At 34.0% G+C, this 14,776-nt stretch overlaps 2 protein-coding genes and 1 pseudogene across 2 annotated transcripts in view; all 3 read left to right on the forward strand.

Moving 5' to 3' along the window:
• LOC132611546 (DNA-directed RNA polymerase I subunit 1-like) overlaps nt 1-5,832 on the forward strand; it is a 7,140-nt gene extending 1,308 nt beyond the window's left edge. The window contains exons 2-7 of the mRNA XM_060325969.1: nt 4-114; nt 1,082-1,280; nt 2,064-2,362; nt 3,788-3,928; nt 4,124-4,868; nt 5,181-5,832. Coding sequence (XP_060181952.1) covers nt 4-114; nt 1,082-1,280; nt 2,064-2,362; nt 3,788-3,928; nt 4,124-4,868; nt 5,181-5,774 — 2,089 coding nt within the window. The 3' untranslated portion in view covers nt 5,775-5,832. The remainder of the gene's footprint in view (nt 1-3; nt 115-1,081; nt 1,281-2,063; nt 2,363-3,787; nt 3,929-4,123; nt 4,869-5,180) is intronic.
• A 493-nt stretch (nt 5,833-6,325) lies between these two features.
• Nucleotides 6,326-10,937, forward strand: LOC132611555 (vestitone reductase-like; annotated as a pseudogene).
• Nucleotides 10,938-11,633: 696 nt separating this feature from the next.
• On the forward strand, nt 11,634-14,466 carry LOC132635228 (vestitone reductase-like). The gene is made up of 4 exons (XM_060351529.1): nt 11,634-11,807; nt 12,411-12,920; nt 13,384-13,582; nt 13,712-14,466. The coding sequence occupies exons 1-4, from the start codon at nt 11,678-11,680 to the stop codon at nt 13,851-13,853; spliced, it is 981 nt and encodes a 326-aa protein (XP_060207512.1). The 5' UTR covers nt 11,634-11,677; the 3' UTR covers nt 13,854-14,466.
• The last annotated feature ends 310 nt before the right edge of the window (nt 14,467-14,776 follow it).

Below are 14,776 nucleotides of genomic sequence, written 5' to 3' on the forward strand. Positions count from 1 at the left end.
CAGTTTTCCGCCATGGGATTGTGCTTCTAGGGCAGGAGGCTATGTCAGTGATCGTTTTCTTTCTGGACTTCGTCCCCAGGAGTACTATTTTCATTGCATGGCTGGTCGAGAAGGGTAAATATATGATTTTTTCTCTCTTTGTTTTATCATTCTGACCTATTACTACTCATTTTGGTCAGGGAAAATGTAGCCATTTTGAGCTCAGGCTCTCATTTGAGAGGAGCGTATCCTAGGACATGTATTTTAAGAAAATGAAGCCAGGCCTTTTTGTATAGATGGCAAGGGGAGTCGGGATGAGGGCCCAAAATTCCTTTGTGTAAGCAAGCCCACTAAAATCCAAAACTGCCGAGTGTTTTTTAAAAACCTTTTTTTTTTTGATTAAGCACCGGGTGTCCGGGTCTCTTTGAGCCCCGACTAATCCCGGGGGTGCACAGGCCCTCGGCAAGGAGTTTCCCGCAAGTGCACCACGGGTAATTCAGGGTTTTACCCCAGTCCGATGGCCCTCAGAAATTGTTTGCACCCAGTGGGTTTCGAACTTGAGACCTTGAAAGGGAGCACCCCAAGGCTCAAGCCAAAAACCTTTTTAAGCCTTCTCTTTATGATTTATTCAAGTGCACCTCCTCCTACTACTACTAGATCCTTTGGCTATGGTATCTGCCAGATCTAACTTCCACCTTCTGGTTGTTACAAGTTGATCTATAGTCCTTCAGTTTTTTTCTATGGATTTTGGTGTTTCTGTATGCTACATCTTTTGCCATCCTTGGGGGTTTTTGCATTTCAGACCGGAGGTGCAACTTTGTTATACTGGTTGATTAGATTATTTTAGATTGAAACACCTTAAATGTTGTGTTGAAGGATGAATAAGCTAGCTATTGAATGGTGGCTTGACTTCTTACTGAATAACACCATAGTTTTGACATCTTTATTCCATTCTCTTTCCGCTGCCGAGGAAATGGTTTGAGACTACCTATATTTCTTTTAGTTAGTGTTTGTGAATCACCATTATCATGTATTCCATCGATCACTGTTCTGTTGGTCAAATCTGCATGTACTTGCCTGACTGTTGGCTCCTTGTTTACAGATTAGTTGATACTGCTGTCAAAACATCTCGCAGTGGATATCTGCAAAGGTGCTTGATAAAAAACCTGGAATCTCTTAAAGTCTGTTATGATTATACTGTCCGTGACGCAGATGGTTCAATTATCCAATTTTATTATGGAGAAGATGGTGTTGATGTACATCGAACAAGTTTTCTCAAAAACTTCAAAGCACTGAAAAATGTAAGAACTGGATTTCGAATTCCTTTATTGATTATTAACTACAGTTAATAAAATGTGTTGCTGATTGTGTAAATATTGCCATACAGATAATCTTATTTTTTCCCCATTATGCTAATAGGTTATTAACTTGATTAGAGATGTATCTTACTTTGATTTTTTGTATTGCGTTGATGAAAAAATTCATGTCAAAAGCTATGTATTATACATCATTTACTAAAAGTCAAATTTGTTATAGTATCTTGTAATTATGAATTTTATCGCTTTCTCAAGTTAGAATTTTACTTCATGCAACGGTGGAGTTTACGTATGGAACTGAAAGAAAATGTAAACTATATTAAGGAATAAGGAGGACTTATTTCAGTTACTTCTTTTATTGAAAAAAGTTGGATACTGTGGATGTTAACATTTACTAAGTTTTTAAAAGCATAAATATGATTACCAAAGATATTGAGTAAAGTGTACATTTGGATCAAGAAAGGATCAATACAAACTAATGCGAGTCATTCAAGCTTAAAAAATGTTGAGAGGAATTGTGTATTCAGCATGTAATAAGTGAAGTTGGTCATTGGTTATTTAAGGAAATGATATAGAATTTAATACTGTGTTTATTATACCATAATATCCTTAATATCCGTGTTATTAATGAACTGATTGCTTGGTATTTTTCATTTTTTGTATTTTTGTCATTAAATTTGTTAATGTTCATAAAGGATTCTTGTTATACATGTATATATACTGTATCCTCCGTGTCTTGAGTCATTTTATCCATTTATTGATGTTTAGAATGAAGAGACCATTTGCCAAAAGTTGCGTCATGGACAAAAGCTCAATTCCTATATTGAAAAGTTGCCTGATGGCCTGGAAGAAAAAGTGAAGGACTTCTGGGAAAAAAAAGCAAAAAAGTTAGAGAAGAAATCAGAAAAGCAAGTGAAAAAGGAAGAGATATTGAAGCAACTGAAAGAGGAGGAGGTGGACTTTCTAGAATTGGTGGGACAAAAATACTTCTCCAGTCTGGCAGATTCAGGAGAACCAGTTGGTGTCCTTGCTGGTCAGTCCGTAGGTGAACCTTCAACCCAAATGACGTAAGATAATATCCTTTCTCTTTTCTTCTCTTAGTAGGTTATTTACTTTGTTGTTTTAAGTACTTTTGGACCACATTGATATGGAAATGCGATTGATATCTCCTAATGAAAATGCTTAATCTATGATGCAAAGAAAATGAAATTAAGGTCTTTAAATCAAATGTCATGTTACTGTAACAATCATTGCTTGAATTTCAGGCATTTTGCTCGCATATGGTCTTGTAGCAAACTGTCTGTGAAATAAGTTACTACTATGGTTGTACTTCCAACCACGATTTACTGAGATATGAAAGCCGGTGTGATTGGATCATTAAACACTCCCTTTCTCAGCGCACAGACACACAAAAGAAAATGAAAGTAATGAGATGCAGAGGAGGGAAACCAGGTAGCAGCCTTATAAACCACCAGTAAAAATTTGTATGTTGCTCGTAGGATGTAATGCATATGAACTTGAAAAATGATATTTGGATTTAAATAAGGCAGTACAATTTGCTGGATTTAATCTGTTGGTTTTAAAAGCTACAGGATTAATATAGTAAGTGAATACCTTGTTTTTACTGCTCCATTAGACAACCATATAGCTGGAGGAAGGTATATGGAAAATAATTATATGGATATTTAGTAGTTCACTGCTACAAATCTCGTTTTCTTAATCCTTATTTTTCCTGAACGTCCAACTTGTCTAGCCGCTTAGTTGTTCTCTTGCTGCATGTTAATACCTTGCGTGCTCGCACGATGAGAAACAATAAGGCTGTGTGTCTATGGCTGTGCTTTATTCTTACTAATAAGGGAAGACGAATGTGCCCGTTCTCCTGTTGGTTTGGATCACTGACCACACTGCAGGTCCAATATTTAACTTTCTCCCGTCTATGCCAGTTGAATTGATCCATTTCAGATAGACTTGCTCGAATTATTGTGGCTTGCTATGATCCACAGCCAGTCTAATATTATAATGGTTGTCATGATTGAGGATTTTGTACGTCATTATTGATGAAATCCAGATTTTCTTTAGTTACACAATTTCATATTGCTGTCTATGAAGTCTGTCTTGAAGCTTGGTCGACTTTTTGGAAATTCTACTGAGCCCTCCTAGTTCTTTCGCTTACTTGCCAATTACTGTCACAGTAAAAGTTTGTCCGAAAGTACTGATGTTGTGAATGAATTCTGGTGAAAATTTAGTTAAAATTGATATCAAAAGGCAAAGTGAGACGGAAATAAAAGATATTGAATGCGAGTCATAAAATGAGACTTCTCAGATATTGTGCTTACATCTATCTCCAGGAATTCGTTGATAACGAACTTGTTGGAACATGTGTTTTGCCTAAATATTGAAGATCAGGCTAGAGTTTCCAGATACACATAATGTTTTGAATTCCACTCATTCAAATGCAACCTTAAAGTATTAAATGATGTTCTCATTTTCAGACTTAACACTTTTCATCTTGCGGGCCGTGGAGAAATGAATGTCACTCTTGGAATTCCACGTCTTCAGGAGATTCTGATGACTGCCTCTGATGCTATTAAGACTCCCATCATGACGTGCCCCTTCCTCGGCTGGAAATCAAAGTAAGTTAAATTCTCCAACGATCTCTTCGTTGTTTCGAGATGGTTTCCATTTGAATGAGCTAATGGGTCTTTAGTCCACATTGACAATATAATGACTTACTGCCTTTTCTCATTGATAATGATTCTATGTGGTCTTTCTTATCGACATTTTTTTGAAATCTGTTGCAAATCCTAAAAGTTTCAAATGATCTTCAGGGATTATGCCCAGTCTCTTTTGGCAAAAGTGAAGAAGATTACTGTTGCAGATATGATTGAGAGTATGGAGGTTAATCTTTTGCCGCTATCAATCTACAACCATCAAGTTTCTCAACTTTACAAGCTCACAGTGAAGCTCAAAAAGCACAATTTTGTGTCATCAGAAGATTGCGAGTATACCCTGAAATATGTGTTCTTAAGGGAGTTGGAGGATGCAATAGAAAGTCATTTGGCCTTGCTCTCAAAAATAAATGGCATACAGAACTTCAAGACAAGCTCGGAATCAGAGGCTTCAAATGAAACTGAAGAAAATGCTTTTAGCGCCAGACATGAAGAAGAGATGCTGGATGATGATGACGAAGGTGATGACGAAAGAACTGAAGATCTTAGTTCAGACGCGCAAAAAAGGAAACAGCAAACCACGGATGAGATGGATTATGACGATGCTTCTGAAGATGAAGCTAGTGAAGCTGAGACCACTGCTGAAGTTGAAAATGAGAAAAGTGTCCAAACGCAAGAGATTGGAAATAGGGATGAAGAGGAAATTGGAGACCATGGCAATGAAGAGGACATATCAAGTACCAAAACAAGTAAGTCAAACACCAAAACAACTGTCAAACAGAAGACAAAGAAAGAAAGACGTAGCAGAAAGGATTCAGACAGGTCTGTCTTTGTTGAGGTGGAGGGACAGCATTTTGAGGTCCACTTTAGACTCATCAACGAACCTCATATCTTGTTAGCTCAGGTAATATTCTATCATTTTTTTCCAGAAATTACCTAAAGATAGTCATTGAGTTACCCTTCTTTTATGTTCTTACATTCTTTTCTTTAATCCACACTTGATTGAGCACTTTGCTATGCACTACCCACCATGTAGTTATCCTTCAACTAGCTTATGTTGAGTAGACTCATGAGTTGATCAACTAGAACTTTATTTTGCAAATGTTATTTTCTGTCTGATCTCTATGCATCACTGGGAAAATTGTTCGCCTTGAAAATTCTTTGGTCCATGATACTCTTCGTTTACTAAGTGTTCTACTTGGTGCTGCCCTGGCAGGTTGCCCAGAGGACTGCAAAGAAAGTATATGTTAAGAACTCCGGTAAAATCGACCAATGCAGAATGGTCAAGTATGAAGTAACTGAAAATACTGTGATGTGGGATGAAAAACAAACAAAGAAACAAAGCCAAGACACTGATTCTGCTTATTGGGCCCTAAAAGCAGCTGGAATAGATTTTGGCACCTTTTGGGAAATGCAAGATGACCTTGATGTTAGTCGTATATACACGAATAATATTCGTGCTATGTTGAATACCTATGGAGTTGAAGCTGCCCGGGCATCAATCATACGAGAGGTCAAGACTGTTTTCGGAATATATGGAGTTGAGATAGATTTTCGACATTTGAGTCTAATAGCTGACTACATGACCCATACGGGTGGATACCAGCCAATGAGCAGACATGGAAGCATATCTGAGTCTCTGTCACCGTTCCTTAAGATGTCGTTTGAGACGGCTTCTAAATTCATAGTCGAAGCAGCTGCTCATGGTTTAACTGATTCCTTGGAGACACCATCCTCCAGAATTTGCTTAGGTTTACCAGTGAAGATGGGTACTGGTTGTTTTGACATAATGCAGAAGTTAGATATTTGATGTATAAGCATATGGTGATTATTGTTTTCGAGTGTCCAATATAATTCTTTTTTGGTGATTTTCTGTTCTGTGCTGCAATTGTTACCCAATTCTAGTTGCTTTGTCTGTTTATTTATGCTGTTATCACTACTATGAAAAAAGAGATTTAAGTTCTGCCCACAAGGCTTACTTCAAGTGGAGGGACTTCAGACTTAGATCACAAATTCGAGCCCTGCATTATGCGAATTAAACTTGGTATTTAAGTGGTGAAGGATAGATGGGTGGGTTCATTATCCCTGAGTTTTGAAGTTAGCGGTTGATCCTAAGGGGTGGTCATAGAACAGAGGATATCCTCTTACGGACTTCTCTGTCATAAAAAGAGGTTAAAGTTCTATTCACTGACAGTGTGAAATATATTTGTACAATCAGATCACTTAAAAAACTAATTCAACTGTTAAAAAATATATTTAGAAGTTACTTTTTTTTTTTACTTATTATGGTTAAGTGATTTAATGTAGATAAACTATGCTTTAATTACAATGATTAAGTGATAGAAGTGTGTGTACAAATATATGTCATGCTTCTTTACTTTAGGTGATCTCTTTATCGCCAAACTGTAAGCGCAAATAAACATACGTTATTGATTAGCGATGAATAATCATATTGTTTCATAGATACTAAACACAACATGAGCCATGAATAAAATGAAAGTTGCATTAATAATAACGATCACTTGGAAAACTGCTAGAAATATTGAGAATGTGAGAAGATTTGGATAAATTCTGCTTTCGTTAGTCGTACGTAGACAATCCCTTTAACTTAGACGATGCGATATAACATTTTAGAATTAAAATGTTTTCATGAAGTTTTGTAGGATATATATAGCTTCAACTTAAACAACTTGATATGTAAGTTTTCACCATATAACTCGACATCACCACCCCCAATCTAGGGTATAAGTTATAGGTCCATTTGAATTTTAAGAAATTGGTCTAGATCTCGTATGTTTATTTAAAATTTTACGAATAAGTATAAATAATTGACCTCAAACTCAGTAAATCAAGTGAATTGTGGTAGAATCATGAAGTTGAGCTCATAAAAGTTATGATATGTTTAGAACTACAAATTTCTCACATTTTATTGTCACACACATGTCATCACATATTTAAAAGCACAAGTGAAAAAAAATTAATCTTATAAATTAGAACGGAGGGATAATTTGCTGCTTTCACTGATTTGTCTTCAGCAGTAATTATCATATTTTTTTTTTTTTGGTTAAAGTAGTTACTAGAGTACCATTTTTATAATTAAGAGCCTGCGGCCACTAATTGCTCAAAACCACGTTAATCTCACTAATGTTGATTTGCTTTCATCTGCTAATCCAAGCAATATAGGTTGACAATGATACTTCACCCATCAAATTAAAAGAGTAAATTAACAACATCTTATTATTGGTTTTGTGGTACGTCAGAGATTGCCCCTGGTATTAATACGGGGAAAATCATGTTTCTTTGTTACATATCACTAATCAATAGAGTATGATTTAACATGTTATGCGAGGTTATTAATTTTAGTTGTGTTATCATATCATATTATTATAAATTGTATCATATGTTATTACAGGCAATTTGTCTTGATAATTTAGGAATATCATACACTACCAATGCACATACACGAAAGGGAAGTCAGTTGAATATTTTTCATCACAAAATTATATTATGTATATAAAATATAATATTGAGTAAATAGATCGAAAATTATTTTTTTTAGATATATATTAATTCTTGAACACCCTTAGCAAAATTCTTAGCTTCGCCGGCCCAATTGGATGGAAGTTAGTGGCATAGCCGCATACAATACAGGGTGTTCAGTTGAATACTTTGTCGAAAAGAAAATACTAAGGGCCCCTTTGGATATAGAGATTTTTTCCGTTGTTGCCAAAAACACATTTCCAAAACATTGTTTGATCAATTTTTCAATGCAAGTAATTTTCCCACTCATAGCACTTTTATTTCTTTTCAAATGAAATGCCGTGCGTATTCACGCCCAACTTCTAACTTCATTTTTTTTTTTCAAGTTTCAATTAAATCTATGTGCGAACACCTACTAATAGGTCAAAATTTTACTTTTTATATCTATAAATTAATTCTTGAACACTAATTTTTTGGCTTCGCCACTTGTGAAAGTAATAGGTTGAAGTTAACACCACTCTATGCTTCGCTCTTCGTGCACTCCCCTTATGGCGAACTCGTTCTTAACCAGTACTCCTATGTTTCAATTTGTTTGTCTTAGTTTGATTGGGCACGAAATTTAAAAAAGTAAAGAAGGGTGCAATGGTGTCATAATTGGTCATTCTGTTGATTTCGAGGATAAAAACGGTGAAGAGACCAAAATCCAACGATCTATTACCGCAATTTTAGGCATTTTGAAGGCATGTTTGGATTCAAAAACAATAAAACGAGTTATATACACTTCTACTGATGGTGCAGTTATCTATAACGAAAAGGGTTCAGATGTAGTAGACGAAAGTTCGTGGAGTGAAATAGATTTTCTCAAAAAGTTGAATCCTTTAGGAGTTGTTTACTCAATAAGTAAAACTTTAATAGAAAAAGAAGCTCTAAATTTTTCAGAGAAATATGGGCCGGAAGGCGGAGCTAGGATTCGAAGCTTGTGGGTTCGGGGTTCTAATTCTTTAAAGTTACTGGGTTCTTAATTAATAATTTGTACATATTTGACAAAATTTTTAATACAAATATATGTTTCGGACAAAAGCTACTGGGTTCGGCCGAACCCCCACCCGAAGGGCTGGCTCCGCCCCTGGCTGGATCTTGCGTGTGTGAATCATGCTTTGGTTTTTGGCCCATTCATATATAATTGTTCTTCAAAACATGGCTATGATTCTAGGTATTTCTTCAACAATTTCTTTATTATTTTCGTTTAACTAATACTACAGTACTGTAAAACGTTTTTACATTATCATATGTCTAAAGATAATGAAAAAAATATAACAACCTATAATATGTGAAATTAGTAGCCTGAGCAAGTAGACATTTGTAGCAAGTTAAATTGCATGATAATGAAATTGACGAATGGAGTATAAGTTAAATCCTTATTATTTTGGTTTTATGTTTATCTATACTAAGGGGCCGTTTGGTTCAAGAGATTAGGTGCGTTATACCGGAGTTGAAATCAGGATTATAATCTGGAGAACTTATTCATATAGAAGGTGAGATAAGCTATCCGGTAATAGTCTTGGTTTTAATCCTAAAATTATAATTTTGGGATATCCTAGTTTCAAACCGAACGTAACGGCCTATAAAGATTAGACATGATCAATGTAATTTACCTATTTTAGCATGTTTGTCACCATATTTATTTGATTTCTCAATTAGTGTTTATTATAACAGGAACTATCTAATAAATGACTTGATCGTATAAGCATTTTTCATACCAATTAATGTGTTTAAGCAATTTTTAAAATCATATTATTGATCTAACATAACGTGAGCACCTAATTATGGAATGCTTCTACTGTTTCACTTTGTCATATTAAATTTGTAGGTAATTGGACAAATATAGAGTATGATTCTCTTATCGCATTCGTCCACGTGGATGATGTGGCTCGGGCTCATATATTTCTTTTGGAATGTCCTCAAGTTAAAGGGAGGTGCATTTGTTGTAGTGCTGGTTTAACTCCAGATGAATTATCTCACTTTCTAAGAGCTAGATATCCTCAATACTAAATCCCAACTATTGAGTGAGTTTTTCCTACTTTTGTATTTGTCGTTTAAGATTTTAATACATTCCTATTGCTACAAGAAAGAAGACATTTGCTAACAAAAATATTTTTGTTGCCATAGATAGACTATTGTTGCAAAAAGTACTTTTGGTAACAACATTTTTTTTTTGTTGCATAAACTTTTACCAATGGTTGTTACTGCAACGACATGCAACAACTTTTTTGTTGTTGTCAAAAGTACTTTTTGCGACAACAGTCAATACTATGGCAACAAAATCAAATTGTTTGGCAAAAAAAATAAAAATTAAAAGATTCATCATATATGCCAACAATAAAACTAAGTTGTTGCCAAATATTAAAATTTGTCAACTATATTATTTTTGTTGCCAAAAGAGTTGTTGTCATTTCTGTACTTTCTTGTATTGGGCCTCCTTATCCTTCTTTTATTCCAATAAATTATAATCACACAACTAAAATTATAACAATAATAACAACATACCCAGTTTAATCCCACAAAGTTGGGATCTAGAGAGGATAGAGTGTATACAGATCTTACCTCTATCTCCACTATGCAAATCTTACCTCTAACTTGGAGGTAGAAAAATTGTTTTCGATAGACCCTCGGCTCGAGGAATCACACAACTAAAATTAGTTGGAGAAAATTGAAAACACAATTATTTTATTTTGTTGAGCTGGAAAAAAGTTTGTTGAAGAAGATAAAATAATTTTATTGGTTTTTGAAGGTTTGGGTTGAATCTAACAATTAAAATTATTGATTGATATTAGAAAATTGTATATCAACTTCAGAGTCATTTGGAATTGGTTTGGACCGATTTTGAAGTAAAAAATGTGTTGTGAGATTTTTACACAACAACTTATGGCGATCCGTTACGATTTCGTGGTCAATTTTGGCGATTCGTCAGAATTTATGGTCAAAATTCTGGCGATCTATCGGGTTTTGGCCACAAATCATGATGAGGCTAGTTTTTCCGTCGACTTGAAATCTGTCAGGATTAATGGCCCGAATTATGGAGATTGTGGGGATTGATTGATTTTTGTGACAATCAAGTTTTGTCCATCAATTTCAAATCGTAGCGATTCGCTAGGATTTTGTTGCCTAATGTTGGATGTGTCCATTTTTTGCAAAAAAATTCTAACGGAGTCAAAATTAAACAATGATACTGAAAAATCCTATTTATGCAAATCACCCTCTAATTAATTAATGTACATTCGGAAGTGTAAATTATTGGCTCTTTAATTTTATTTGCAGTTATTTGAAGGTGACAAAAGCATTCAAGTACCCTAGTCCTTCTTCCAAGAAACTCATGGACCGTGGATTCAAGTTCAAGTACAATCTTGAAGATATGTATGATGGAGCCATTGCTAGTTGCAAACAAGTTGGTTTACTCTAGAAATATCACTTGGGGATGATGATGTGGCATCAATAAATTAAGATTAGCAAGTTAAACTAAATAATGAACTTTTCTTCATGTTGTCATTTTAATTTCTTAAAATCATCTTGTTTGATGAGTCCTCTAGAGTGTATTTTAATAAAGAATCACAATTCAAAAAGATTTTGGAGACTCCGTCCAATTTTATTTCCTTCAAACCCAACGCCTCAACAAGGCGAAAATAATATTGATGACTTGAATACTACTTTTTTAATATAGTTGTAACAAGAGGATTAGGTAACGGAATTAACAACAGGCAGTGAATTAGTGGATTCAAAATTGCAAATTATATGTGAATGGTGATCTCTTGATCGTCAAACTGTAAATGTGTGTTACTAAGTAATCCAAACCAACTCATATTATTCATGATTAACGATGAATAAACATATTTTTTGTAACATATTAAATACAACTCTATGAATCATGAGCAATATGAAGGTTACACTAATGATAAGTTCTATATTCGGCTTTTATCATATCTCGTTGGTTACATATTTTATAGCTAGGTTAGCAAACTATCTCTATATATTATATTATAGATATTTAATTATTATAGAAAGTAATAATAATTCTAGGTGTTAAGTAACATCTCTTTGCATGATTAGTATATAAAACTTATACCTGACTGAACACGTGTATTAGCATCTCATCTTAGTTTCTGTTATGTGTATATATCAATGTAGACACACAAATATACTTCATATAAGGAATTTGACAAAAGATAAAAGAGAGATATGGAGAAGAATGAGAAGAGCATTGTATGTGTAACTGGTGGAACAGGTTATGTAACATCTTGGTTGATAATGAGGTTCCTACAATCTGGTTATTCTGTTAATACCACCATTAATAATAACTTGGATCCAGGTATGTATCGATCTCTAGTTAATTTATTATACGAAATATTTTAATCTCACTCTTCAAAATTTAGTCCTAACAAGGGATTCAGAAAAATCTAAAGATGCCGCCCTTGCACCTTGAACTTATTTCTATTTTGAAAGGGATTCAAAAATTTATTTATGTATAAAAGCTTTTTGGTTTTACTCTATCTACGCCATATAACGCTTCATTGAATGTGGCTGTGTCACTGATTTTACTCTCTGTTTTATTTTGGGTCATTAATAACCTTGTCGTTAGAAATTATCTAAATTTTCCTTTGATTCTAATAGAACTCCAACATGGACCACCGGTTGAAATCCAACTATGTCAACATACGTAATTTAGGAGAAATATGTCCAAATTTGCCCCTCTGCTTTTGATTATAATTTGGAATTGCCCATTCGTTATACTTCATATTGGAGCTTTATTATGCCAAAAAGCATATGCTGAGACATTTTGTTAACAGCGAGAATATGAATAACAACATAGTAAAACTAAAATATTTCGTCTAGTAAAAAGGTATTCCTGATCCTTTTCCGTTCTCTAAATCATTAAGGCCTGCTAATTTTCCATTTTCTATGCAATCATCAGGAGCAAGTTTCTTGGAGAAATTACCAAATGCATCCAATAAACTCAAAATTTTCAGGACAAATCCTGAAAAGCCCGAAAGCTTTCAACCAGCTATTGAAGGGTGCAATGGAGTCATAATTGGTCATTCTGTTGATTTTGAGGATAAAAACGATGAGGAGACGAAGATTCAAAGAGCTATTACTGGGATTATAGGCATTTTAAAGGCATGTTCGGATTCGGAAACAATTAAACGAGTTATATACACTTCTAGTGATGCTACAGTTGGTTACGTTACTGAGGGTCAAGATGTAGTAGACGAAAGTTCGTGGAGTGATACAGATTTTATCAAAAAGTTGAATCCTTTAGGAGCTGTTTACTCAATAAGTAAAACATTAATAGAAAAAGAAGTTCTAAATTTTGGAGAGAAAAATGGAGTCCATGTTATGTGTTTGAATCATGCTTGGGTTCTTGGCCCTTTTGTTACTCCTCAATGCCCTGAAGTTGTTCGTTACTCCTTGGCTATGATTCTAGGTACTCTCTATAGCAGTATCTTTATGGATTTAACTCATATACACTGATTCACAATATATAACAAATTTTTACCCTATGGGTGTATTCGCTACGGAGAAAAATATTTTTCAGAAAATATTTTCTTTCGTACCTAACACACCCTACTTTATTTTTAGAAGGATATTACTTTCAAATATGGCCTGACAGTACATGTTTAACATAACATGTATGTAATTAAACGGTGGAACGGTTAATAATTATGAAAATTAGTGAATATTGATAATCAAAGGAATCAAAATCCACATTTCAGGTAATTGAAAGTTAATTGTGTTTAGTCAGATATAAGGATTAAAATTAAAATTTACTAATACACGAGGGACCAAAAATATTGTTGACCCATAGAATATTTTACACTGTGAATATATACTTGTTAAATTCATATTGTATGCTTCTACTATTTCACTTTGTCAAATTAAATTTGTAGGTAATTGGATCACCATAGAGTATGATTCTGGAGTTATCGCATTGGTGCACATAGATGATGTGGCTAGAGCTCACATTTTTCTTTTGGAATGTCCAAATGTTAAAGGGAGGTACATTTGTTCAAGTGCAGATATAAGTCCAGATGAATTGTCTCAATTTTTAAGAGCTAGATATCCTCAATACCAAATCCCAACTATTGAGTAAGTTTTTCTCCGATCTTTTTTTTTTTTCATCTATCGATTAAGATTTTGATACGCTCATTAATTATTACAAGTATTTGATGTTACAAACAAAAGTGTAAATTACTGGCTCTTTTGATTCTATTGTAGTTGTTTGAAGGTGACAAAAGAGTTCAAATTCCCTCGGCCTAGTTCGAAGAAACTCGTGGACAGTGGATTCAAATTCAAATACAATCTTGATGATATGTATGATGGAGCCATTGCTAGTTGCAAGCAAGTTGGTTCTCTCTAAAAATATTACTTGGGGATGATGACGTGACATCAATGAGATATAGCACAAATAAATAATGTACTTTTAATCATATTTTCTTAAAATCTGAGTTAATTCCTCAAATGGTCATTGAAATTGTAACAAAATTCCACTAAAGTAACTTATGATTTTTTTGAACAAAATCCCACTAAAATGAATTTTGCTATTTTAGTGGGATTTTGCTACAACTTCAATGACCATTGGAGAAATTAACTCCTTAAAATCTTCTTGTTTGATGAATCATCTTTAGGAATAAAAGTGGCGTCTGGACATTCCTTTTTTTTTTTTTTTTTGGTTTTTTTTTTTTTCCCCCTCCCATTAGGAGGATTTATAGTGTTTCCACACTTCCCCTCGAGTCTGGACATTCCTTGTTGCTCCAAATTTCCCCTAATTAATACCTAGAATGTTGTCTGGACCAAGAGTCATAATTAGTTGATATTTCCCATTGATTATTTCTTCCTCATTGTTGACATCAGCAAGACCTAGTCAGATATTGTCTGTTAGTTGATAGTGAGAAGACTTTTTATAGTAAATGCATACCTACAACATGGCGCTTCTAATAAAAAAATGAAAAGTGCTCTTTTGATTGTCATAATGCAGGCGTGTAACAAAGTAATCCAAATCAATTTATGTTACTCATGAATAAGCAAAATGAATGTTGCATTAATGATAAAGTTTTCTGAGAAAGCCATTAATACAATATTGAATATGTGAGAAAATTATGCTTTCATTATTCTATGTTGAGACAGCTCCTATGACATAATCGACGCGATATGAATTTCAAAGAGGATTTTCATGAAAGATCGTAGAATAGCTTCCATTTTAACTTGAAATCTTGCCATCAAGTTGTCTTAAATAAAAGTAATGCACATAAAAACAAAACAATTTAAGCTTCAATAAAAGGT

This window comes from Lycium barbarum, chromosome 1 (assembly GCF_019175385.1).
Source record: "Lycium barbarum isolate Lr01 chromosome 1, ASM1917538v2, whole genome shotgun sequence".
NCBI classification, from domain to species: Eukaryota; Viridiplantae; Streptophyta; class Magnoliopsida; order Solanales; family Solanaceae; genus Lycium; species Lycium barbarum.